We start from the raw sequence: 27,014 nt of genomic DNA on the forward strand, positions 1-27,014 counted from the left end.
CACCGAGGCAGGTCCAACCGGGGCCCTAGGCCGACCACTCCCCCGCCGGGGGCAAAGGACAACGCCGACACCACCCCCTGCCCCGCCCGCGTTGCCCCGCACTATCCACCCGGCCAGCCTCGGCCGGGCGGGTGCTGAGGCGGCGCCACCCGGTCACCGGCCCCGCCCCGCGCCCCGCCCGGCACCGCCCGCCCGCCGGCCGCTCATGCGCGCTCGCGCCGGCCTCCTCTTGGCTCACTTCACGCCCCCTCTCAGAGGGGAGAGAGGCTTAAACAACGCTAGTTTGTTCTTCTCTACGTAGCCTTTAGGCAGACACTGACGCTTTCGCCTCTGGTATAAAAGACTTTTTTTATTATTTTACGACGATTCATAGTGCTTGTGGCTGAAATGCAGGGTGGAGAGCCCTCCCTGGCGTTTTGTCCCCCCCTCGCTCCCTCCGAATAGGTTGGCCCGCTCATCCTGCTGCCGGCTACGGAAGGGGCGGGCATGGCCGAGGGTCAGCCTGGCCGCCGCGGCGAAGGCGATCTTGCCGCCATGGCGCCGCCGCCGCCGCCGGTCCAGACCCGGCTCCCAGACTGGGACGGGCTGAAGCTCCGCGTGCGGAACCTCATCGCCTCGCACCGCGTCATGATCTTCAGCAAGAGCTACTGCCCCTACTGCAACAAGGTGAGGCGGCGGCGGCGGTTGGAGCCCGCTCGGCGCGGTCCCCCGCGGGCCGTCCCTCGAGGCGGGCACGGGCAGACCTTGGCCCGAGGGCGCCCGCCGGGCCCGGGCAGGGCGCGGGGCTGAGGGAGGGCGGTGCGGGCGTGCGGCGGCACCTGAGGGCTCTGGGGCGTGTGGAAGTGGCGCTGTGTCCGTCCCGCTCCAGCACCACGTGCTGGAAAACCTCCTGCTACTCTAAATCAGGCGAAGTGGAGTTCGTGGTGGTTCTTTCGCTTTGCCACGGTGGGAGGTGGATGTGTGGCGAGTTCTGCACAGTGTGCTTGTTCCTCAGCTCTAGAGCCGCTCGAAGCTCAGGGTGCTGGCTGTGTTCTTTTCTCTTTGGAAATTTGGGTACCACATTGGTGTTCAGCTTGGGCAAAGCTGCTCCCCACGGCAGGGATGAGTTAAGTTTTCTGCCCTTTCTAAATTATGGAAGGTTGACTCTGTAGCAAATGAATAAGTTCTAAATCCTGATCGCAGCGTGTGTTTAAAAGGAGAGAAAAACACTCTTGGTTAATTGTGATATTTAGAGAAAAATACCTTTTTAGCCCTAATTTTACACCAATGTACACTCATTAGGCTATAGCTAGTATACCAAGCTCATTAAAAAACTCAAGGCCTTCATTAGAGTTTTATGATACCAATACACTGGTCATAGTCCACACAGGACCTGAGGGTTTGTAGGCCTTAGGTTTCTTGGATAGTTACAAAGAGTATATTATGAAATTTTATTTGAACCTCACACTACCATATTTGATATGGCCATTGTGTAAGAACATGAGTGGAACTGTTGGATCAAGTCCTGGTGTTCCTCAATACAACTGATAACCAGGAAAATACTCAGAAGCCTCACTCCCATTTCTGGGTTAGGTTTAGTTCTGGGAAGGGAAGAGATATTATGACCTCCTTGCAGAAAACTGAACTGAATATATCCTATCTCACATGCAACTTTTTTGAGGTTTTGGGAAAGGAAACTTCTGTGTTTGAGAGGATCAACCAAACCAGTGCCTTCTAAGAACTTTTTGGCAGATAGTAAATCAGAGTACGTAGCTCAAATCCTTCTTAGCAACTTACTCTAAGTTTCAGTAAATGAAGAGTTGGAGTCTTGCTTCTGTCTAGTCCAGTTGACAAAAGTGTTATCTTCTGCTGAGGAAAAATCATTTCTTGAGGACTTCAGAGTTGCCCATTAAGAAATACCTAGTCATGGCTGTCGGTATTGCCCTGTGTGCTTTTATTGCTTGTGATTGTAAATGCTGATGCTCATGGCACTCAGTTCAGTGGGTTTGAGATCACATGATGGCCCTGTAACTTTTTAAACCTTGTGCCTTTTTCCTTCATCTGTTTGTGGTGTTGCAGAGGCTCTAGACTAAGACAAGAAGGGGAGAAAAGACTTGATTGTAGTCCAATAATTAAATTCCAGATTTTTCTTTCCTGCATTTGTTCATAGCTTCTCCATTAGGCAGATTGCTTGCTTCAGGGAAGCAGTCAGATATGAGGAATGTTAGGAATATTATCCTTATTGTTTTGCAAAGGGGAGGAATGAACACAGGGAGTAGGAGGACCCTCTGTCACGGCCCTTTCTAGGAGGGGTAGTTGAGAAATGCTGTGTGAATTTTTGTGAAGAAACGGGTCATAAATAGGGCTGGGGGGAAGAGGTGACTGCCCTGCTAGTCACATTTCCTTGGCTTATTTTCCTGCTTGGAACAGAACAGAAAGGTAATATAACAAAGAAAATGTGGAGAAGGGGTATAGATTGCAGACAGAGAATTAGAAGAAGAAAGTTTATGGAAGAAGGAAGCCACACGTGAGACATCAAGTGATAAAACAGAGGAATATCTGTAACACTAAGGGTATTAACAATCCCTCTTATCAAAGACTTAGAAATTACTGAAAGGAATGGGAAAACAATGGCTAATGCGGGATTCTTGTTAGCTGATCAAGTCTATAGAATTAATGAAGTGAATGTAATTTGGAAGTGTAGTTACAGCTTGAGTACTTAGACTGTAATCACATAGTTCTGAGTTCTCAGACAGATATGAATAGTGTGCATTGTATTATCTTCTACTGTGGATGGTTGTTAGCAGTGTGCTTTTGGTAGGATTAATAAAAAAAGATGTTTTGTGCTCATGGGCTGAAAGTACCTAATTTGGGGGTGGAAAGAATTCTCTCTTTCAAGTGGAGGTAGCCATGCTAGAAGGAAATTAAAATGGCACTTTTCTTTGGAAACACAACTGCAAATAAATTCCCTGAGTGAATTAGGTAGGTGATTGTATTCAGGTTAGCTAATAGCATGACTTGGCAATTGTGCTGTTGTTCTTCTGCAAATGCAATTTGTTGTTCAACTGCTTTAACAGGGCAGTGGTGGAGAGGGGGTGGTGGTAGAATTACTTCCTTGTCATAATTTAACTTGGCTGTTTCTTCAATTGCTTAGCATCCAGAAAAGATAATAAGTAAGATAGAGATGCATAAAGAAAACACAGTTTTTTAGCATGAAAAAATGGCAAGGCTGAACACTGTGATATGTTGATACTTTAGGAGCAACAGTTGTGATTGCATAAAGTTACTGGTTATTTTAGTTATATTTTATGCAATTACAGATTACATTCTCTGTCCTCAGGGGGTTCTGGCCAATTCAGCTGTAGCTATTATGGAGTGTTAGCTGATACTTGAAAAAGCAGACCTAGGACATGCCATTATTATTTTATGATAGAAAGCTTATCTCAAACCTGCTTAGCTTCCCTAGTGACAGAAAGCATCTGTGGGAAGCATTTCCTAAAGCTAGACTAATTTCTTGATTTCAGAGGAATTATCTATTGTTTAATAATACTTGGAAGTGTTTCTAGTCCATCACTTCTTGTGAAAACTTGAAAGGGTTTAGTAGGTAACTGAGGCCATTGCATTGGTGAAAAGGGAAGTAAATGGCTGTATCAGTGACTTCAGCCTTGTATCCCACCCCAGACATTTGAAGAAATGACAGTTTTGTCTTTGGGCTGTAAGTAAGACTGTCTCCCACTGCACTGCTGAAGTTTCCAGTGGGGTGTGTGTGACACAGGAATTTCTTGACCTGAGTTGGTATTAGTTTTATTGGGTTCAAAGTTTTCAGTTGATTTTCTTTTTCATTAGTTGGTCTAATAACTCCTTTAATCTCATTTTAATTTTGGCTTTTACAATGCCAGATAGCAGTGAGTTTTCTGGTTATGTTCCCCAGGGAGATTCACTTCCTTTTCATTTCAAAGTTGTTTTCTGGTAAATGCAGTTATTGCTGAGTGCTCCAGTGAGTATTTCTGAGAAATCATTTCCTGTTCAGCTTATCTTGATATTAGTCATGATTAGTGTGTTATCTTTCTACTCCTCCTAATCATTTCCTTCTCCAAACCAAAGTCATCTATTATCTCTTGCCTGCATTGAAGATTTTGTAACTGCTCATGTGCTTGCTATGATCCTTCCTTCAGTTTCATTAGCACAACACAAGTATGATTTGTTCATAAGTGTAAAGTGCAATAGTTGCCTCTAATTAGGATGCTAGCATTTGTCTGATTTTTTTCTCTCTACTGAGTACCTTCAGTAGAGAATAAAGGTGGTCTAAATGCCTTAAATCTGTCCTTTCTTGAGTGTAATCTTCCTTGGTTTAGTAATGTTCTGTCCTGTCCTCCTTCCTGCCAGCTGCTGTTGCAATGTTTTGGCAGAGTTTTTTAAAAAAGAAAACAAAAACCAGTGAACACTTCCCTGTTACTCCACTGCTTTGCTGCAAACTAAACCAGCAACCAAGCAGCGAATTTTCTAATTTGCCTCTGCATTCTTAACACTTCTTAGTAGCAATCACTTTAGCTTTGCTTTTTGGTTCTTGCTTGGCATTTACTTTGGGATTTGTAACAGAAGATGCAGAACAGGAGGTCTGGAGTGGTTCCTTTCATTCTGCCTGTAGCTGTAATCATTCCAGGAGGCAAGCCTGAAGGTAATGGTGAGCTTAGGACAAGAAATTTCAAGGGTCATCTAGATGGTTAGAGGGCTGGAGTATCACACACACTGAATGTGGGAAGGAGGAGCTCCGTTTGTTGAACTTTGGTCAGGCTGACTGGGAGTTTTAGTTGCTGCCTTTTGCTGACAGGTGGGAAGACAATCAGAGTGTTATTCAAGTTGCAGAGTGAAAGAAGAACAAACAAACATTAGTTGCTATGGCAGACACTCCAATGGGATAAAATGGAAGTTCTTTACTCTGAGGATGGTCAAATGTTGAGCAGGTCAGGGAAGTTCTGGTGTCTTTGTCCTTGTGGATGTTCCAAGCGAGAGGACAGTGCTTGAGCAATGTCATCAGCCTTCACATTTGGCTCTGCTTTGAGCAGGGAGTTCATGCAGGTGGCCTGAAAAGGTCCCTTAGAACCTCCACTATTCTAAAACTGTAGAACCAATATAATCAGCTACAGAAGCAAAGCTTTTTTTTTTTTTTTTTGAATGTTACAGTTGATATATGATGTGCTAAGGATTTGTAGTTGGTACAGAATACAAAATCTTCTTGTTTGCCTGGATAAAGCTGAAACTTAATCAGAAAACACTGGAATACTCAGTATTCAGTATAGTAACAGTGTGAGTCACAGCAATATTAAAAACATTTTATTCCCTGTGTGTTAGACATCTTTAAACTTACTAGATGGGCCTCAATATACTCGTGATGAAGCTCTGTCCATAAATTTGAGATTCCTCAGAAAGCTGATTTTAAAATGTTCAGACTCCATGCTGGCAAGTGGGTCCTTCCCATAGACATTCAGGGATTCTTGCTAGAGCTGTTTTCACATGCCAGCATCACAAAAAATGTTATTGTAGAAATCTTGTTTCTAAAAGGTTGCCTGATTTGAATCAGATAATGATACATTTTGCCCATCCAGAACTGAGGTAAAAAAACCACCCAGCTGAGTGCTGAGTACTCAGTATTTTTTAAATTTCCTTGATAGCATTTTGTTTTGCTTATTATTCTTTTTTTTTCCTTAGTACTACCAAAGAATCTTGCTGCTGCTTTATCTCTCTTCTTTGTTTTTTTATATGGCAGTCACTTCCATGGCTTTTGGTATGTAACAGGTGGAGAAGTCAGCAGCTAAGCAAATTGTATCTAGAAGCTTTTTCTTAAGGTGATGGGAGGTAAAATGCTCTGGCTTTAAGAGGAACACACAGAACACAGAACCAAGCTACCAAAGCTGTGTGGAGCCCCAGAGCTGAGGAGCTGAGCCTTCCAGGTGTCCTGTGTGTGTCCAGCAGGGAAGTTGTACCCTGAGCCGAGGAACCTTTGCGCTGCCATGGTGTCTGTTCCTCTTGCAGGTGAAGGAACTCTTCCACTCCCTGCATGTGGACTACTATGCTCTGGAGCTGGATATAACTGGTGAGTAGGAGAAGAACAATGTATCACAATGTGCTGCTGCTTAATGTAACTGAAAATGAGGGATTCTTTAAGCTGCATGATTCCTTAAGCTGTCTTGAGCTAACTGGGGGACATGTGAAACAAGTAAAATACATTTTAATAAATGCAGAGATAAAGGCAATTAGGCTTCAATGTGGTTTTTATACAGGATGTGTTTTTAATATAACTGAAGGCTTTGACTGTAAAAACCATCAGGTGATAGAGAATGTGAGATCTGATTTTTGTCCAAGGAGCTATGGCTTCTGGGGAATAAGTCTGTAATTTTTTCCTACTCCTGGTTCTCTTGTGGCTTCAGATGAATTGTTAATGTTTGACTTGGTATGTTGGTGACCTTCTTTGGGAAGAGTGCTGAGTCACTGGAAGGAAGGGCAAATTCCAGTAACTTGGCTGCTGCTAGTTTCAAGTTGTTTTTTCCTTAAAGCCCCAGCTGCTTTAGTTTTAGGACATGGGCAATGCCTTATGTGTACACAGACATAATGCACTTAGCTTTTAATGTAGTTTTAGGAACAAATAGTTTCTTATATGTTTTTTACTGAGCTCTTAAATGCACGTTTGGTAAACTGATGAGTGTCTATTCTTTTTTTCTGCACAAAACTTAAATTTCCAAGGTTTTTTTTAAAGTTCTAGTGCCTTTTTGAAGTTTTTACTTTTGCCGAAGCAATATTTGGGAGAAATGTATCTATTTATTCATCTCTTCTTAGTTACTTTTGCTTCTTATTCAAGTTGTCATACTGTGAATTAATTATAGCCCAAGGTATGTAAAGTACAATGCACAGCTTTTTTTTTCCTGGAATTACTTCTAATTAATAATATATTTCCCTTGCAGTTGCTCTGATTACTGATACTTAGTAGATACAATCTTGGAATAAAAAGATTTTAGTCAGAGTGATTACTGTAAATCCCCATTCCCCCATTTACTGCTGAGAGGTCTAAATTGAGCCTGTGTGTAGGTGCTTATGATTCAGATGGCAGGTGAGGTCAGGCAATGATAATTTTAAAACTAGAAAGTTTCTGACAGTGTGGTGGGTAGAAAAAGGAGGAAGGTAGCTTTAGGGTAAGTAGAAAAGCATGTTCATACTTCCCTTACCCATTGTCTCATAATACAAAGCTGCTGGGCAGAATTATGTTCCTGTGCACAGAACATACTCCAAAACAAGAAGTTCTCATGATAGAAAAGGTGTCTGTGTGATCTTCTGTGATAGCTGGAAAAGAATTTTTTTGTAGTGAACACTGTAGTGTGTAGCAACAAATGTGACACTGTAAGAGATAAAAGTCCTTGAAATAGAAAAGCTAAATTCTTACTACTTCAGCTTTACTCCATGCTGTAGAACCGTGGCTTGAAATATCAATTTAATTTTTGTATTTAAGCCTGCTCCTTTGAGAAGTAGTTTCTGAAGACTTGCTTATGTCCAGGAAACCTGCAAATGGAATGTTTATAATGAAATTATAAACATTTTTTTTTCTTGGCAGGCCTACAGTGTTCACAGTCCAAACCTTTAATACTTCAGGTTGTTCTAAAAACCTCTGTTCCTGAAATCTGTTTATAATGTACATATTTCTTTTATTCTTAGATGATGGAGCCAGTATTCAGCAAGTATTGGCAGAGCTGACGAACCAGAGGACAGTGCCTAATGTATTTGTGAATGGAACTCACATTGGTGGCTGTGATGCAACATACCAGGTAACCTGGCTTTAGAAACCAGCTGGAAGTGGACAAGACTGAGGGAATTTGCAGTTTGGTTGTAGCTGAATGTTGTGTGACACAGCAGCCTGGGTGACGTCACTCAGAGCAGGCAGTGTTATCAGTTGTTTGCTCAGAAACATGTGTGCTGATTTGATTATTTATTTCTTTTTCTCTCCCAGGCTTATAAGGATGGATCACTGCAGAAACTCCTTGGGGATAACCAAACCATTACAGAACCCTATGAATATGATCTCATTATTATTGGTGGTGGCTCAGGTGGACTTGCATGTTCTAAGGTAGGATGTGAAAATGACATTAGAGAACAGGTGGTATGTAAAACTTATTCAAAAGTTACTCACTATTAATTATGTTGGTATAAAACAGTGTATATTTTGATGAGTATTACTGTTCAACTTGTTAATTAATGAACCAATAGTGGTCTAGTAATGTGCTTACTTAGGGGATAAAGGGACCAGTTTGTTGCCAATGTCTATTCAGCTCTTGATCCTAATTATAGGTTTTAGTTTTCTGGCTGAGGGTGGAACCAAATGTTTTTTAACTATCTCTTCTGCATGTGTAATACACAGGTGCTTCCAAACAGTAATCTAGAAAACTTAAGGGCTGCTGTTGAAGGCTTTTGACAGTTTAGGATTCAGTATCACCAGTCATCTAAAATTAAATGCTTCCAGCAGTCCCCTTCAAGGAGCTGCCTCACTCTTTAGTTCCCTTTTCAGGTGCTTTCTCAGAAAGGGAAGCTGAGATTGTGTAGCTCTTACACAATTAGCTGTTGTTCAGAGTGCCTCAGGACCTAAGGTCCAGATTCAGTTTGCTCTGCTACCCAAGGGATTTGGACACCCACTCCCATCTCTCAGCCAGGTCCTAAACTGTCAGTTTATGTCTTGACAATTGCTGAGCTATACAGCCAAACATGCAACCTTCATTAGAAAATACAAAGCAGGCAGGAGGGGCTGACAGTGGAATTCTTCAGTTGGCCAATTGTGTATTTTCAGAATGTTCAGATCTTTGCTCACAGTACCTTCTGGGACATCAGTTGTAAACTTTGTGCTAATTGCCAAATTGTTCAGAGTAATATTCAAAATATTAGCCACCCAGCTAAACCTTGTTTGAGGCAGGATTGCAGATCTTAAATAGATTTGAGCCACCTAGAGATTTAAGTGCTTGAAAAATCAAACAATGTCTACCTGCTAATTTCTTGGATAGAGGAATAGGCATATTCAGGTTGGAGTGGACATGAGAAGAATATCTAATATAAGCTCCTTGCTCCAAGCAAGGTCCAATATGAAGTCACACAGGATTGTGCAGGGACTCATCCATTTGAAATAAGCCAGGGGTGGAGATGGGAAGCCTTTCTGGGAAACCTGTTTGATTGTCCTCATGATGTGAAAGTTCCTTATATCCAGTCTGAGTCTCTTGTTTCATCTTAAAGCCATTGTCTGTTGTCCCTTTGCTACTTGGCCACTGTGAAGAGCCTGGCACAGTCATCTTAATGTACTTCTCATAGGCACTGGAAAGTTGCTCTGGTGTCCCCTCCAAACTCAGTTGTTCTCCAGGTTGAATGTGTCCAATTCCCTTGGCCTTCTATAGTGGGTGTGCTCCAGCCCCTTGAACATCATGGTGGTGCTGCATTGAAATGTCTCCAGTGTGTCACCTTCTGTTCCATGCATGAACATGCCAAGTCAGTTCTGTCCTGAATGGAAAGCAGAGCTAACAGCATAAATATTTCTTTAGGTGAGGTAGAAGAGAGCCCATCTCATACCTTTTTCATATCATGGCTTTTGACAGCATAGGATGATCTTGATGCAGCATTGAACATGCAAAGAGCCATTCAAAGTTTAAAGTCAGTTCTTGAGGGATTTCAGTTTTTGTCTAGGGAAGGAGACAGAAGAGCCATGTATGTTAATGTCTAACTGGTGAAGGTAGTAAAGAAGCCTTTTATTAGTGCTAAATGTATTATGACTATAAATGAGTGGACAGGCTTGCTTTGTTCAGTAATGCTGACTGGTCTTCTCCATTTTTTTATAGGAAGCTGCTGCCTTGGGAAAGAAAGTAATGGTATTAGATTATGTTGTTCCAACACCTCTTGGAACCACATGGGGTAAGCTTTTTTTAATCTTGTGTTTGATGATGTTTGAGTACCAGTGATACATACTGAGATGTTACATATTATGGATTTGTGTTCTTAGGAATTGAGGGTAATTCTTACCTCAATTCTAATTGAGGAATTGAGTGTACACAGATAACAAGAGTTATTTGCCTGGCATGCCTGCTGCTTTTCTGGATGGTTATTTCTGCTTTGGGCATTGCTATTCTCTGTTCTCTGTCAAAAGTTTTTCTAGCTTTGATCACTTTCAAACCATGTGTGGGTAGTGTGTGCGTGCATGTTCACATTCTAATGTTTGTGGGGATATTTTGCCTTTTAGTTCATCCAGTTCCATATGGTAGACAACTGATAGCTCCCTTTAGAACAGTGACTGCTTGGCTATGTATGTCTCACATTTTCCTAATTAAGGACAGCTGCTGGCTGACCTCATTAGTGATACTGGCAGCTGAGAATGAGTAAGAAACTTTGGTGAAACTTCTTTTGAGTCAAGGAATGAATGTACTCTTGTAGACGGTATTTCAAACACAGGCATATTTAAATACCAAATAATAGATCATACTAAATTGTAGAAACTCTGGACTTTTTGCCTGGCTTACTTGGCAGCCTGACTAAAATCTGAAACCTTGTGGAGTAAGTAACCAGGCTCTGTGTTTGATATGCTGTCCCTGTCTGGGGCCAGTGAGCCTAATAACATATTAAACTGAATACAAACTTAATGTGTTTATTGTATTCTAAAATGTCCCTTGCAACAGAAGTTTCATGTTACTTGTGTGATTATACAAACCTCCCTGAGGTGAGCAATATAGTGAATATACAAAGTATGTGCTAGGGAAAGCATAAATCCCATTCATGGAAGCAATAATGTGATTCTTTCTATCTTAGGACTTGGTGGCACGTGTGTAAATGTAGGTTGCATTCCCAAGAAGCTGATGCATCAAGCAGCACTTCTGGGTCAGGCACTCCAAGATTCAAGGAAGTTTGGGTGGCAGTATGAAGAACAAGGTTGGTAAGAACACAGAGGGAAGCCCAAGACTGTACAGATGAGATGCTGAGCTCAAGACTGTTCTTTTTCTTAATAAATTAGAGGCAGAGTTTAGTACTTTTCTTAGGTGAAGCAGGTGTCCTCCTTTTTCAGTCATAGAAATCTTTGGGGTTGAAAGATAATTGTGTTTTGTTCCCTGTATTAACTGAAATAAATGACAGAATTTCTAGAATGGGCTTAGTTCAGATAGTAACAAGTCAGATAAATATTAACATAATAGAACAAGACCTTAATATGTATCATCATTACTGATAATGATGTTTTCTTAGCATGATGTACAATTAATAAGTTAAATTTTTCTTAAGGGGCACATTGCTCTTTTATTTTCTTAAATACTAAATTAATGTCTTGTTTCAGTTAAACACAACTGGGAGACCATGGTAGAAGCAGTTCAGAACTACATTGGTTCTCTAAACTGGGGCTATCGAGTGTCTTTGAGAGAGAAGTCTGTGACATACCTCAATTCTTATGGAGAATTTGTGGAACCACACAAAATCAAGGTATACTCTGCATTTAAAATACTTAGTTGGGAGGGAAACTGCCTTACAAAATTCAACACCAAAAAGGCTTCATCTTAACGTTGCCAAGTTAGGTCAACTGAAGTTAATAACTCATTTTTGAAGTTACTGATTAAAATAATTATTGAGCTTTAGTACCTGCCACAGTGTTTGCAGACCTAGTTCTGTAAGAGTGATGTGGGTATGTGTAAACCTGTGTCTTATAAGAATAAAGGAAGGTGGTCTCAGTTTGTACCTTCATACTGATTTCAGCAGCCTGAGTGAGAAGGGGGGAAAGAAAGGAAACTCCAGCTGTGTGATTTTGCAACTTGGAAAATCCTCATACTAAAGCATAAAAACTATTGAAATTAAATTTAGATTAAGTGCTTGCATAAGAGCTCTGCTAGAACCTTGTGCTGTATCAGCATACAAATTAAAGTGTCAGTCTGGCAAGACAAAGCTTGTTCTGCCAATCTTGCTATAGGTGAGCATACTGAAGCAAGGTTAACCTAGAAGTGCATATTGAAGGCAACTGTTGCACTCAGTGCATGTAATTGTCTGTTTGCAATATCAAGGCTGAACTACTCGTGTTTTAAACCAAGAACTCAGCACTGAAAGATAATAGTAAATTCAATTTACCTTGTGTACCACCTGTTCAAGTGTCCAAGCCACTTAAGTGTCCTTAATCAATAAATGAAGTAGAACAGAGAGACTTCCCAGCAGGAGGCTGGACTAGATGACCTCCTGAGATCACTTTCAACCTGAATTACCTGTTGACTCAATGGGGAAAATGTTTCCCTTCATCTGTGATGAAAAAACTAACAAAGAGCAAGAATGAAAGTCAGATTATGGGAGAGATGCACTGGCAAGATGGAATTTCCAAAGACTAAGAGTCTCAAATTAGAGTTCAAGTTAGTTAGAATTCATGCAAGGTTGGGTCTTAGGCTCTCTGAACTGAAATCATGTAACTAGTTACCTAGTTACTTTTTATTTACGTTAGCTGAAGGACTAATTCATGTTATGCTGTCCCTTGCATTACATTGACCTTTTATTGTGGGGATAAAGGGGTTGTCTTTAATTTGTTGTGGCTTTTTATAACTCGGAAGTCAAGTTCTCATGAGTAATCCCATCTAACTTAGCAGTTAAAATGGGCAGGATTCAAAGAGTAAATGATTTTAAGTGCTCTAATGGAAGAAAAGCCTGATAGTCAGTTGTTTAAACCTGTTGTTCTTCAGTGACCTGTGTGGTATCTCTAAATGCATTTGTTCTTGATTCAAACTGCTTATTCTTGATTTTTAAACATATCTACAATAATTAAGGAAAGGATTACATAATTTTTATCTTAAAGCATATGAAAACATCAGTCTTAACTGTGTCTTCATCAACAGGCAACTAACAGAAAGGGACAAGTGACCTATCACACAGCAGAAACTTTTGTGCTGGCTACAGGAGAAAGGCCAAGATACCTGGGTATCCCTGGAGATAAAGAATTCTGCATTACAAGGTGAGATGAAAAGGCACAGAAGACTGAACTTGTCTGCTCTGGTGTTTGCCAAGTCAAACAAGCTTGTGTTGGAAGGACCTTATAACTTAGGCTTCTTCTCTTTTCAGTGATGACCTCTTCTCCCTGCCTTACTGCCCTGGCAAGACTCTGGTTGTGGGTGCTTCCTATGTGGCTCTGGAGTGTGCAGGGTTTCTGGCTGGCCTGGGGCTGGATGTCACTGTGATGGTCCGTTCCATTCTCCTGCGGGGCTTCGACCAGGAAATGGCAGAGAAGGTCGGAGCCTACATGGAAACACACGGCGTGAAGTTCATCAAGAAGTTTGTACCTGTTCAGGCAAGTGCTTTCTTCTCTTAACACATCATTGCTTTGAACAGCACATGTAAAATGCAGGTGTTGTCTGGGAAGGCTTTGGCTCTGTGCACAAATAAATGTTTTATGAGACTGAGCTTTTTTTAACTGCTTAATGATAGATTAGTAGGCTTGAATGACAATGGAAGTGAGCTCTGCTGCTTCAGGTCATTCTAAGCTTACAAAAATTTGCACAGGTTGAGCAGCTGGAGCAAGGAATGCCAGGAAGACTGAAAGTGACAGCAAAGTCTACTGAAGGATCGGAAACCCTTGAAGAAGAATATAACACAGTAAGCATGTCTGGATTTGAAATAAATGGCTATTGATGCACATGAATAGTATTCAAATACTTTTTCTTGAACAACTTGAAGGGAACTCCTCCTTAAAAAGTTGTTCATGTAATTTACTGGCAGAAAAAAAAAAGTGGAAATTCACTATTTGTCTTTAGTTGAACCCTGTCAGCCTGGAGTTTAGGTCATATAAACAGTGTTGTTGCTTCTGGTTCTGTTGTGGTTTTTCTGCTTGTTACATCTCTAAAACAAGTTGTACCTGAAGAGAGTTATGGGTGGCTCCTTCAAATTTTGAAAAAAACAGTGTGGAAGGCATTTTATTCATATGCTTCAGTTTTTTCACTGAAAAACTAAAGGAAATCGTATGTTATACTTCTCTTGTGTAAAGTGTTTGCATTTAATTTTGGGGTTTTTTAGGTTTTGCTAGCCATTGGTCGTGATGCCTGTACCAGGAATATTGGGCTACAGACAATTGGTGTCAAAATCAATGAGAAGTGAGTATTGCTGAACTCCCTAAAACCACTAAATGCAAGGATATTTTTTTACCTCTGTAAAAGTAGTTTATGATACCGATGGTCTTTTAATTCCCACTGTTATATATGACAATTATGTAAACCTTTGCAAACTTTTTTGTTCTCAATTTGAGTACAATTGTCCATTAACTTAATTTCTTCAGTATGTACTTTGTAAAATAACTATTCTGAGTGAATATGTACTAGTTGGTCATTGTGCTGATAGCACAGAGCTCTGTAATAATCAGGTGAAAGACTGAGAGTCCAAAGATGTCTGAGTAGCTTGACTGCCATCAGCCAGGCACTGTTGTTCGTGTCTGAACTGGCCCACTGAATACAGACTTCAGCAGTGTGTCAGAGTTGGAGGTGATTGATGCTCTGAAGAGTTTGCAGTTAAAGTAAAAAAGGCATAAAGATATTTAATGAAATGAGCTCAGTAGTTAGAATAAGTTTCTCCCCTGTTTTTTTATAGAGATCTGAGAAAAGTTGTAATGCTAAATTCTGTGGTCTTCTGTTTGTTTTAAAGGAATGGGAAAGTCCCTGTAAATGATGAAGAACAAACCAATGTGCCTCATGTTTATGCAATTGGGGATATCTTGGAAGGAAAGCTTGAACTTACTCCAGTTGCCATTCAGGCAGGGAGACTGCTGGCCCAAAGGCTGTATGGAGGCAGTTCCAAAAAGGTAAAGCTATAAGCAGACAACTTCAATTTATTTCTCAATAAGATGCTTTTTCCCTCAAAACTGCAGTAACATGAGTTAATTTATCCACTTATCTGTTGGCTCTGCAAGTATTTTGTTAAAAAGAAGAAAAGTTCTATAACTTTTTCTGCTATGTAGTGTATAGAACTTGCATAGTCTAAATATTATTTTTTTTATTTTTATTTTTAGTGTGACTATATCAATGTACCAACAACAGTGTTTACCCCTTTAGAGTATGGCAGCTGTGGGTATCCTGAACAAAAAGCCATAGATGAATATGGAGAGCAAAACTTGGAGGTAAGAACACCCAAGAGTCAATTAACCTGTAGCTTGAGGGTGTTTTTCTTGGGCCTTGCTGTTTAGTCTCAAGGCACAGATTTACAAGATTAGAAGTTTAGACAGGTAGAACTGTTGTGGCTTTGTTTTCATCTGGCCAGCAAGGTACTGGACTCACAGAAACCTGGACTGGACTTAATGCCATTAGAATTGTGCATAACTATTTGCAGGTGGCTGAGAGAAGCATTTGACCTCAGGAGGCCAGACTTGGGTTGCAGAGCTGTAGGAGTGGTTTTTGTTGTCAGGAATTGAAGGCTTTTATTGCTGAAGTGTACCAAACTCCTGGGATGAACTATTTTCTGCTGGCTCACTGTTGTTGACTTGTGAATTTATTTTTTGCTGACCTTAACATAGGCCTATAGGAGTATTGGGGATAACTTCCCCATTTTATGGTAATTTCTGGTTTCTGCACATCTCTAAGGAGTTATGAAGAAGCTGCTTTTGCATGCCTTTTGTTTAATTCCTTATATCTGTCAAAATCACTTGACATTATTGAGCTTCTGCTGTTACTGTTTTGCATAGTAGGTTTAAACTTACAGTAACTGGATATTTTGTACTTCTCTTTCTGAAAGTTTGACTTGCAACTACTGTACAATGTAGCTGTTTTTATCAATTATTTAAGTCAGAGCTACATGGTTGGAATCAAGTCTTCCTCTGCTGAGTTTTGGAGTATGGACTCTGTGGGCTGAGTGGAAAAAAAATTACTCATCTCGTTTGTTATAGACAAGAATATAGTGGGTTAAATGTCAAACCACCAATTTATAAGGATACTTAAAATTAGAATTGTGCCTGACTGAATCAATGACATTCTAATGCTCTTTTTCTTGTTTTTCTCCCAGGTTTATCACACTTTGTTCTGGCCACTTGAATGGACAGTGCCAGGCAGAGATAACAATACCTGTTATGCAAAGGTTATCTGCAATAAACAGGACAATGTAAGTAGCAGGATGGATATGCTGAGGGTATTCTTGAAATGGAAAGGACTGCAGAACTACTTTATTTGAAGAAGTTCATTTTTTCTTAAAGACTCTGCTATTGACCTGCTTGTGTAACATTTTTACTGTAGTGGGAGTTACACACTAGAGCTTTTGTTGAACTTTGCCTGGTACTGACTCATATTTTTCTCTCATCTCTTCTGCAGAATCGTGTGATAGGACTGCATGTTCTTGGACCCAATGCTGGTGAAGTTACCCAAGGTTTTGCTGCTGCAATTAAATGTGGTCTCACCAAAGAATTACTTGATGAAACAATTGGTATCCATCCTACTTGTGCAGAGGTGAGAAAGGGGGAAGGCACAGCCTGATTTAAAACCTGCTCTTGAAGACAGTTTTACCAAGAGATCAGTAGCCATGTGGATAATGCAGGCAACAGTAAATAAGCTCTTGTTTTTTTCTCTTACAGGTGTTCACTACAATGGATATTACCAAATCTTCTGGCCAGGACATCACTCAGAAGGGCTGCTGAGGTTAAACCTGCTGTTTTACTTGTTTCCATGTTGTGCACTCTCAGTCCTGTGGAAGCTCTAATACATCCAACTGCTTTGCAGCAGTGCCACTGTGGGTGCTGCAGCTGGGAGTGGTGCCTTGGAGAGGCTTCCTCAGCACGAGGTGTGTTGCACATGGAGCAGTAAAGCAGCAGAGAAATTTCAGACTGTGAATCCTGACTTTGCCTGGATTAGCACTGTGGTGCTTTCTTGACGTTGTTGCTCTAAATCTTCTTGGGAGGTGAGCTACGACTGATGACTGCCAGGCAAGGCTGGGAGCTTCCTCTCTAGTCAGATGACTGAACTCCTCCTGAAGGAAATTCTTTAATTGCACAAATTAAAGCTAATGCTTCTAGTTCCAGTGTCTTGTACAAATGCTTGAAATAGATGACAAATACATAATTGAGTGATTCTTGCCAACAGTTTTCAGTTGACTGATTTATCTTTTTGATGCCTTTTGTTATACTTAATTGTATGTTCAGTTGAGACAAGGTGGCATAAATAGGATGCAGTGTTGAGCAGTGCAGTTCAAGCACTAGTCTCCCACCCCAACCAGTCAAACTTCAGAGTAAGTAACTGAAGGACACCACTGTTGTTCACATTCACAATTTTTTGACCTCAGGTGACATCATGTCTTCAAAATAAAAATTTGATTTGTAGGTGTCTTGTGTGTCAAGGCTAAAGAGTGTAAGTGCAAGGCCATGTCAGTTTGCTTAAATCTGGTTTCAGCTCTGTAACTCACAATCTCACAGAACCCAGAATTCTATCTGTGCTGTTATGTGGAATGCTGAAGTCCTGGAGAAGCAGACTCTGTCCCACTGACACAGCAGGTGCCTGCCCATGGAGGCAGAAGGTGTACAGAGCTGCTCTGATTGATGTGGCAGCCCAGGGCAATGACCTGCTGTGCTTTGTGTAATGTTGTGTGCTGTCAGTACTTTGAAGCTCTCTTCCACCCCTAGCATTCTGTCTTGGGGGAATTGTGCTTGAATCTGGCTCTTAGTTTTGTCCAAAGAGCTTTTGAAAGACTGTTCTGAACATTGTGTGATAGTAACCAGTTTTTAACTATTTAATCTGTGATCTACCGTGGCATTTGAAGTTCAATAAACAATGCATACAACACTGGTGTCTGACCTCATGATTTCTGTTGCCTGAGATTTTACTGGGCTTGAGTTATGTTGTGTATCCCACACAGTAGTAAAACCCCTGTGGATTTGTGCATATTGTAATCTTTTAAATGGAGAAACAAGTTGTCTTGTCTCCCCTGGGGGCTTGCTCAGGATATCAGATGTCCTTCTGTTTGGGTATACAGAATTGAATTTAGGTGAGTTCAAACTTGAAAGATCAGTTTTATACCATTTCTCTATATTCCAGAAGATTTGAATACCTTGTATTGTTAAACTGCAACACAGCTCAAAGATGCTCAGTAAAATCTAGGTAGTGTTAGCAGCAAATCTTGCTGGTGTTCAAGTTTAGTAACTCTCGGAGACTTTGGGCAAAACCCAGTCTCAGTAGCACTTCAAAATACTTGACAGGGGAGATGCTTGCTGAGCTGCAGGGGCTGCTTTGCTGCAGAGGAGTCACTTCTGGTCCAGTAGAAATGATGACAAACTGACTGGGAATAGCAAAGTTTACCTGGTGTAGCCCTGCTGGAGAGGAAGTGAAGGAGGAAGCCAAGCCAATGAGTGCTAATTCCTGAATTTGCTATTAGTAAGCACTAATTGAGTTTTATTTCAGATTAAGATTTGATTTGCAGGTTCACGTTAATTGATCAATAATTACCACTTGCATATCTGTAACAGTGTCCTAATTGCAGATGTTCCCTTTGTCATGCTTGCCCCAGCTGTCAGCTCTAGGTGATACACAGCTGGTGGCATCAGGAACTTTTGCAGAGTTACCCTTTAAAGCTTTCAACTCTCCTGGTAAAATACACAGCAAGTAGCTTATAGCTGGAGGAAGTGAACATGTCACTTGTGTTTCAGTAGGCTCACATGTAAAATAAAATGTGCTGTGACAACAAGCCATGGATCAAAGCCAAAATGTTATGGTGGACAGAAGGTGTTAGAGAAGAGGTGAGATCTGAGAAGTGGGACTTGTAGCAACAAAATAATATCCTGAATTTGGGTAATAAGGACACTCCAGCAATGGCATTAATGGCAAATTGGAGTTTACGTTTCTGTTGTCATAAATGTTGAACAAACCCTGAAGAGCTGTTCTGTGTTCTTAAAACACTGGTATTTATTCATGCTCTAATACCAGGAAGCTTTTGTAAGCTGTAGTTGAAAATGCTCAGTTGTGACTGAATTTGTGCTTAGCTGCTTGTCTCGATCACTGATAATTATGGCACTCTGTACCTCAACTGGAGCTCTTGAAACAGTGGATGAACAGCAAAGCTCTGTGTTTTTAAAATTTATTGGTGATATTTATCCATTTCAGGTCCAGAAGTGGTTATGATTATAGTTATTGTAAACATTGAAGACAATCATCAAATTAGTAGATGGCTTTCCACATAGCATAAGTTTTAATTATACCTTGAGCACTGTAATTTATCCTGAGTAACACAAGCAGCTAAAGTTGGCCTGTGCAAGAACTGTGGGGGCAAGTAAGACACAAAAGGGGGAGCTGAGTATTCTGTAATAAGCCATGAAATGCCAAAATTAGACACAAAAGACTTTTCCTGGGTAACTGAACTGTTTAAATCTTCTGGTTCTCACAATTCCCCTTGGAGCTGCTTTTGACAAAGACTTGAAGTGTTTACCCTTTTACAGCACATCTCATACTGGCAGAAAATTGAAAAATAGGGTTGGTTTTTTTTCCTTAGCTCTAAACTGAAGTTAAAAGTACATGTTAAAATCCTGTGCTTGTCAAGCCTTCCCTGTATATTGGCAAGGGAAAAATTCCTGGATGTGCCTTACAAGAGTTGGGAACAACAGAGGAAGGAAGGATCAAGCATTTTAACTAAAAATAGTAGTGGATCTATTGAATGTCATGTGCTTTGTGGTTCCTGCTCTGCAAGGGGAGAAATGTTCAAAGTACCAAAATCAGCTGTAAAATTGTGGATGGATATGAATAAAAAAGAAAAAAGTGACTCTTATCTAGAGGTTCAAGTAGAAATAGCCAAGTTTGGAAGTGTTTTGACCTGTAGTATTTTTTTACTAGCTTTTCTTGAAATAATTTGCTGTTCTTACAATGTGTACAGTTCAAATGTTATGTGGTGAAAATCTAAAGACTTCTAGTTTCTACATAGAAAAATTTGTCTTAAAAGACTTTTAGGAAAATTTATTTGTGGGCTTTGCAACCATTTAACAGCTTTGTGGGTTTGGCTAGTGAGAGAACTGTTACTTCTTTAGTTAACTTGGTTAAAAATTATTACTGCTCTCTTTTCTGAAATACCAGAGTTGTGGGGTTCTGTGTATAGTATGGTGTGTAAGGAATTTGGTTTGTCTCCCTTGGGCACTCCACCCTGCTGGGATGGAATTGCCCTGTTTGTGCTGCTTCACCTGAGCTGTGGCTGAGTGGGCTGAGCCCTCAGTGAACCTGAGAGCCTGGACAAGAAACTCCCTCTAAGCAGCACTTGCTCTGCTGAGTGCTCCTCTCAGGGGCTGGTGCTGTGGGTAGGTGCTGGCAGGGCTCACCCCTGCTCTGTCTTGTAAAAATGTCACTCTCGGGAGCCTGGCACTGACTCACTTGTGTAACCTTGCCTTGGACGTGCTCTGACTTGGGGCTGCCGTGCTGTGTGGGCGAGGGCAGAGCAGGGCTGGGGTCTGGGCTCTGGCAGTGGGATGGAGTGGGAGTCATGGGGCTGGAATGGGCATCAGGAGGGCAGGGAGCCCTCCCTGGCACAGCCTGGGCAGAAGAGGAAAAAGAATGGTGGAAGGGGAAGGATTGGTTTCATTCACCTCTTCTTTGCCTCCCTTGCCTCAAGCAGGATGAAAAATTGTGATAAAGCCTATACCAGCCTGTGGTAAAAATGCTTTGCTGGGACTGTAGCAGCCAGGTTTGTTGCCAGGTGATGTTCCTGCATGTTCTGTCTTTTTTCTACCTCTATGTAGATAGAGTCCAGTGAGCAGACTGAGAAACAGACTTTACTATGCACAGTTCCATTCCTTTGCAGGAAGAACTTCCCTCAGCTTGATTAATTCTGTTCCTCTACTCATCTGCCCCTGTTGGCAAGATTATTGCTTCTCCTGTGGGATATGAGATCTTCCTACTCTTTCCCCAAAAAAGAGGCCCCACACTTTCCCTGGAGCAAACACCCCCTGCTTTAATTCTCTTCCCCTTCCTCTGTCACTTTCCAGGCTTTCAATTACAGCCCAATTGCATTTCTATTGCTCTTGAATGTTGATTTTATTGATCTTTGCCAATCCCTGCCCTCCTCCCAGCTGAGGGACAAGCTTGAAAAGGATTATTCCCCTCGAAGGTGATGAAAAGTGCTCCTTGATTTCCAGATTGGCATCTCCATAATATTCAAGGTCTCTGCTGGGCCAGGGAGGTGGAGGAAAAAAGCTTGGGAATCAAGCCAGCTGCTTCCCACGTTGGATGAAGCATCATTAAACAGCCCCTTCCCTTCAGGCTCCTGTTTGTCTCTCCCTCTTATTAAAGGAGCTGAGTTTCTAAATTAGGAAGCCTAAGATTCTGCTGTTGAGATGTTCACATTTAATTTATTTTGCACTCTACAGGAGCTGAAGTTCATCTCGCTGATCCTGACCTCAGTCAGCAGGGAATGCAGACTTTTTAAATGTGTTTGTGCCTTGTACTCAGGTTTGCTAATGTGGGCTGTGACAGCAGAGGTTAAAGCTTTGCTTTGTCTTGCATTTGTGGTGTGACTGGGTTGGTTACTTAACATCTCCAAGGATAAGCTTATATTGCATGAGTGAGAGGATTAGTTGGTGTTTGCACAGCACTCGAGAGGTCTGAAGGGAGATGTGTTAAAGGCAATGTCACCAACAGGATCCATTTGACACGGAGCTGTTTCTGGCTGGGGGTCTGCAGCTGTGCCAGGTGGTGCTGGGGGCCCTGAGAAGCTGAATTTCTGGATTTCCCTATGAAAATTCTGTAAGCAAAGCTGGGTGGGTTAACCTGGGATGGCATCAGCTGCCCACCAAGCTGCTCTCTCATTCTGCCTTCTCTGGACAGGGGAGGAAACACAAAGAGAAAGAGAAAGCTTTTGTGTGGAGATGAGGACAGAGACCATTCACCAGTCACTGTCATGGGAAAAACAGACTCAACTTGGGAAAAAAGTAACTTAACTTACTGCAAATCAATACTGGAGTAAGACAGTGAGAAATAAAAACCAAAGCAACCTTCTTGGCTGGCTCAGCTTCTCCCCAGGAGCACAGGGAGCTGGGGATGGAGGGTTGTGGTCAGGTCATCACCCTTCATCTCCCCTGATCCCTTCCAGTTTGGGGCCCTTCCTGGGAAGAACCATCCCAAACCTCCCCATGTGGCTTCCCCACAGACACAGCTTCACTTTACTGCCTTCAGTCCCTCTCAAATTATCAAGTACAAATAAGTAGTTGATGCTTTTGGGATGGGAATTTCTGGCTTGGCACTTCTCCTGTGGTCCTTCTGCTGCTCACAAAAATACCATGAATAGGGCAGAGCTGTTGTGTTTAGTATCACACCATCTGTGCATTGCTCCAGTATTCCAAGAGTCTGTACTTGTAATCAAGGATTAAACTATCTGTGCAGTCCATCCTTGTGGCATATGATAGCAAGCATAGACTGCTCCTAAATATTGCAGAAGATTGTTGAGCCTTGAGTTACTTTCTTCCAGCATAGTCACAAAGACAGATGTATTTTTCAGACATCAAAAAAGTAATGCACATCAAAATTCACAATGTTCTAAAGATAAGATGAGTTCCTGAGTAGAGTTTGGGAACGCTCTTCTTACATGGTTATTTTCTCCTCTTCCAAAGGAAAAAAAAATTGGTTTCAGCACAGGTCATCACTAATATTTTAATTTGTAGTGCTTTTTATGCATAACAATACAAGACAATTAAAAAAACATTTTATTATCTCTAAACCTAATATAAACAAATGAAATTAGCTACTCACAATTTTGGACAGCAATATAAATATCTGCTACACTTTTTGATTTGATGTTTATTTTTGGGATTGTTCTGGGTTTTTAGATTTAATAGCTTAAGGAAATGAAAAAAAGGAGGGGAAAGCATAAGAATGGATCTAATAGCATAGTTTGCAGTAGAGATGGGATTTGTTCATCTCTGACTTTGGAACTCCGTGGCTTTTTGCCATGTCCTACAGGAGACATCAGTGCTGCCTCTGGCAGAGGAGGCTTGGTGGACTGCACCATGGAGAGCTCACCTTGCTGCCTTTTCATTGCTCCTGTGCTCTAAGCAGATGGTTAATACCTGGAGGATCAAAAGAATTTTCCAGCTCGTCTTAAAAATAGTAGTATGCATTTAAAAACTTAATGATTTTCAGAGTGAAATATAAAAATTTCAGGGTAAATCTTACACTAAATTTTTGGAGTCTTTTTAGTTTGTGGTCTCCTAAGTCATCCTTTACTGGAATGATGGTACTTTAAATGTATTTAATAATTATTACAATGTGAAAGATTTTAGCCTTTAGTATGAGGAGTACTTACCTAATGTGAAGGAAACTAAGTAGTAGTCTAATATTCTGTATCACTGATTTGTTACATTAAAATTAGAACCCCAGTAGCTGGAGCAAAGACAAAATATTGTATGGCCCCTTTTTAGCCTCAGCTGCTGCTTTGCTTCTTAGGTGGTTGTTGTCTCAGGTGAGCTCGAGAACCCAGCTTGCAAAATGCTGTGTCCAAAGGACATCCAGGGTTCATCTTCTGGGACAGCAGCAGCCAAAGAGCTCAGGCAGTGCCTGCTCACCGCACTGAACTCAGATTGGTTTGTATTCCTCAATTATCTTTTCAACTGCTCATAAAAGAGGTGTCAGCATTTTTAATTGCCTGTCATCCCTCAAAAATCTCTCCCTTAAACTTGTGCCCTTAAACTTCTGAGGGTGATAAACTTGTTCTGAGGCTGGCCCTGACTTTGCAGTTGCTAGTGAGCAGGAACATCTGGATATTGCTGTCAAAGCCAATGCTAAACACTGGAAAAATGTCAAGACTCTACAAATTTGAAGTGAAGTTTATCAGGAAAAAGGGTCTTGGGCACTTTTAAAGCTTCTTTAGTGGTTTAAAATGCCCTCTGGCTAAAAGCCAACTTCTGCTTTTTTTTTTTTTTTTTTTTTTTTTTTTTTTTTTTTTTTATCATTACAAAAATTAATTTTTCCTTTATTCTGTTTTCTAGTGGTAGTCTCAGGAAAACAATTGGATGAAATTATTTTTTATCTTCCTGGGAATTAATCTTGTGTGATTTGATAGTTTTTTTTATTAAAAACAGCAGAATGTTGGAGTAAAAAGTGTTGTTTGCACAAGTCACAGACATACCTAGGCTGTCACAAATCTCCTTTTCCACTCCATTTTTTTTTTTTTTTTAATCTTTGAATTCTTGGCTGGAGCAATGAGATTATATCAGTGGACAAGGAGATTTGTCCAAAGAAAAGGTTTTGCAAGGATTGGTGAGTGACGAGACATTTGGTTGAATTTCAAGTGACAGGAGACCATCCCTGAAGGGAGAATTTTTATATAAACTTGTGAATTTCAGCATTAAAGGCAGATTTTTGAGAGGTGCCATATGCTCCCTGCTCACTACAGGTTAAAAATTCCAACATGAGATTCCCTGTTCTCCTCCTCCAGCCAGCTTGGCACAGCCTCTCTGGTGTCCTCAGCTCACAGGTAAACATCATCCTGACATTTCTTCTGATTTTAGTTTTCAGGTGGGTTTTTACTGGACTCAGACCCCCTCAGTGCTGGGTGTTGTGCTGCTCTTCATGAAGGAGTTTACTGAACTTGAGCCTTTCTCCCAGCTCTTGGGCTTCTGAAACTTTGGGGCTCGTGCTCTCAGTGTGCTCTGGTCTGGGAGTCTCTCAGTTCTGAAACAGAAGGAAAGAACCCTGCCCTGACCAAAGAAAACTGCAGTTTTCAGTGGAACTGCTCCTCTTTCAAATCTGGGTAAGAAAAATATCTTTATGTAGACAAATAGAGCTCGTTTTCCTGAAGTGTCATCAGAGCAAAACTGTGTTGGTTAAACAGAGACGATGGAAAGAAATCCGAATGATTCCTATGACATGCACAGTCAGACTCTGCAGTCTTGCAAGAGTAATTCAGTATCCTGCTACATGGCAAGGACTCAAGGCTTCTCCCACCCTTGGATTCTGGCAGAAATGTTCTTTGGTGGAAGAAGGCAGCAATGCCAAAACTCCTCTCCATCATTTAATCATTACTACTGCTTTATTTACATGGAGGTTCAGCATGAAAAGGATTCTCTCACATTAAAAGACCTCTCCAGTGAAGTGTTGCTGTTTGTGCTGAAGCTCAGATATGCAATGAAATTTTTAATTCACAGCAGCAACAAAAAAATAAAGTAGGAGCTTGTATCTTATTTGCAGTGTATCTTCCTGCCAGTAATAAAAAAAAAAATCTCCCTTTCTGAAGCATATGTAACTCATAAAATCAGAAAATTGCTTTGAAGCATTGGCCTTGTACAGAGCTACACTGTGTAATTGGCTTTTTCAAGAAACCTCTGCATCATATGCTTTAAGGTACGTACTAAGTGATTTAATGGGGTATGTCATTTTTAATTACTGTGGAAGAGCATTCATAAGTATAAAAATGCAAGTCATGTCCGCTTGGCATTACTGCCTCTAAAAGCATTTTTATGTAACCTGCAGGAACCAGCACAGTATTTTCTTTATCCTCTAAGTGCATGATAGTTTTACATTTTTGTGATCTGCAGGATGAGTTCAGTGGCTGATTTGTGGTAAATTAGCCTTAACTGAGCTCTCAGAAAAACTGCTGCCAATATCTGACTTTAAATGGTCTAAAATTAGCTCATCCAGCTTTACAATACATCACTGTCTTAGAAGCATTCCAGTTTTCTCCACCCTCTCAATGCCATCTAATGCAGCATAATCTCTGCTAACAGGAGGGAAAAGCCATGTCATTGTGATTGCCCCTTCTGTGCCACAGCAGCATCTGAGTCTACTGGCCATCTGTGGAAAATAATTGATTTTTTTTTCCTTTTTTTCTCTTGATATTGAGTTCTCAGCAAATCATTAGAATTTAAAAATGACATAAAACCTCTTTATGGGAGAAGGTGATTTGCTTTGAGAAAGTGTCGTGTGCAATTTAACCTGCAGTGTATTGTAATTGATGTTGGCTGCCTTTGACAGCTATTTCATGATTTTCTCCTCTGTGCCTGTGCTCTGGCCCTGCATGCTGAAAGGAGCTGATGCCTGACAAAGGAGGAGCTGCTGTGCTGTTCTCATGGCAGCCCCTGAGCATTCGAATGGCTTCATCCATTTCTGGGGGTGCAAGTAATCCAGCCCACAGAATGCAGTGAGAAACCAGTGGGGCTGGGGGCTGACAGCAGGTTTGTGGATTTGTGGGAATGGCAGAACACTGAAACAGTAAATTCCAAAAATCTGAAATGTGTGGGAAAGGTCCCAACCAACAAAGCAACCTCTCAGCACTTACAGGTGGAAACACATCTTCCATCAAAGTTGGAGCTGGAAATCTCCAGCTAGAGTTGGTTTTTCATAATCTGCAACACTTTTAACAAAATTTGAAATTTTCCAATAATTTTTAGTGTTTAAAAATGTATGAAGTATATGCTGCCCCCCATTTAATTGCATCAGTGGGGAACAAATTTTAGCATGAAGTGAAAGTGTGGAAACACTCTCTGAAACAGCAAGACTGTTCCTCAGCAGAGGACTAGTTGAATGGAAGCTCTTTAGCATTGAGTTAAGGTAATCCTTTTCCTTTAATGAAAATTTAGCTTTAATTTATCATTTTCCCTCTTTATTTTTTTTTTCCTTGGCTAAGGTTGAAACGCTCCCTCCGCACCCAGACAAACGGGATATGTCTGTGTCCTTGCTGCAGCCAGCCATGAGCCTGCTGTCCAAACACCCCATGGAACAATTCAGCTCTGGGCGACCTCATACCCTGCACAGAAAGGTCCTGGCTTTACTTTTGCCCTTTCCCTTGCTCAAAATGCTGCTTGTCCCAAGTTCTGCCCTTGGCTGCTGAGAAACTCTGTCCCATCTCTCTCACTTTCTTGGCAGAGGAAAAATTACAAATACAGTTTTCTAGCTGAAATCAGATGAGATGATGGTGAGGGGGTGCGTATATATGAATATAGATAAGATGTATCTATATTGGTGCATTACATATTTCAGTGGCTTCTGGTTGCAGTGTCAATATTGGCTTTCTTCCTTCTACAGGAATAAACATTAGAGAAGCCACAGGAAACAAAACAGAGACTCTGAAGTTCATTCAATGCA

At 41.0% G+C, this 27,014-nt stretch overlaps 1 protein-coding gene across 1 annotated transcript; it reads left to right on the forward strand.

Moving 5' to 3' along the window:
- The first annotated feature begins 372 nt into the window (after positions 1 to 372).
- Positions 373 to 17,750, forward strand: TXNRD3 (thioredoxin reductase 3). The gene is given in 16 exon segments (XM_063164786.1): positions 373 to 666; positions 6,013 to 6,073; positions 7,684 to 7,793; positions 7,976 to 8,092; positions 9,840 to 9,912; positions 10,801 to 10,920; positions 11,318 to 11,460; positions 12,846 to 12,961; positions 13,069 to 13,294; positions 13,507 to 13,599; positions 14,017 to 14,093; positions 14,638 to 14,794; positions 15,002 to 15,109; positions 15,988 to 16,083; positions 16,290 to 16,424; positions 16,550 to 17,750. Coding segments are annotated over 16 exon segments (1,974 nt in total). The 5' UTR covers positions 373 to 387; the 3' UTR covers positions 16,613 to 17,750.
- The last annotated feature ends 9,264 nt before the right edge of the window (positions 17,751 to 27,014 follow it).

This window comes from Melospiza melodia, chromosome 10 (genome assembly GCF_035770615.1).
Source record: "Melospiza melodia melodia isolate bMelMel2 chromosome 10, bMelMel2.pri, whole genome shotgun sequence".
Lineage (NCBI taxonomy): Eukaryota > Metazoa > Chordata > Aves > Passeriformes > Passerellidae > Melospiza > Melospiza melodia.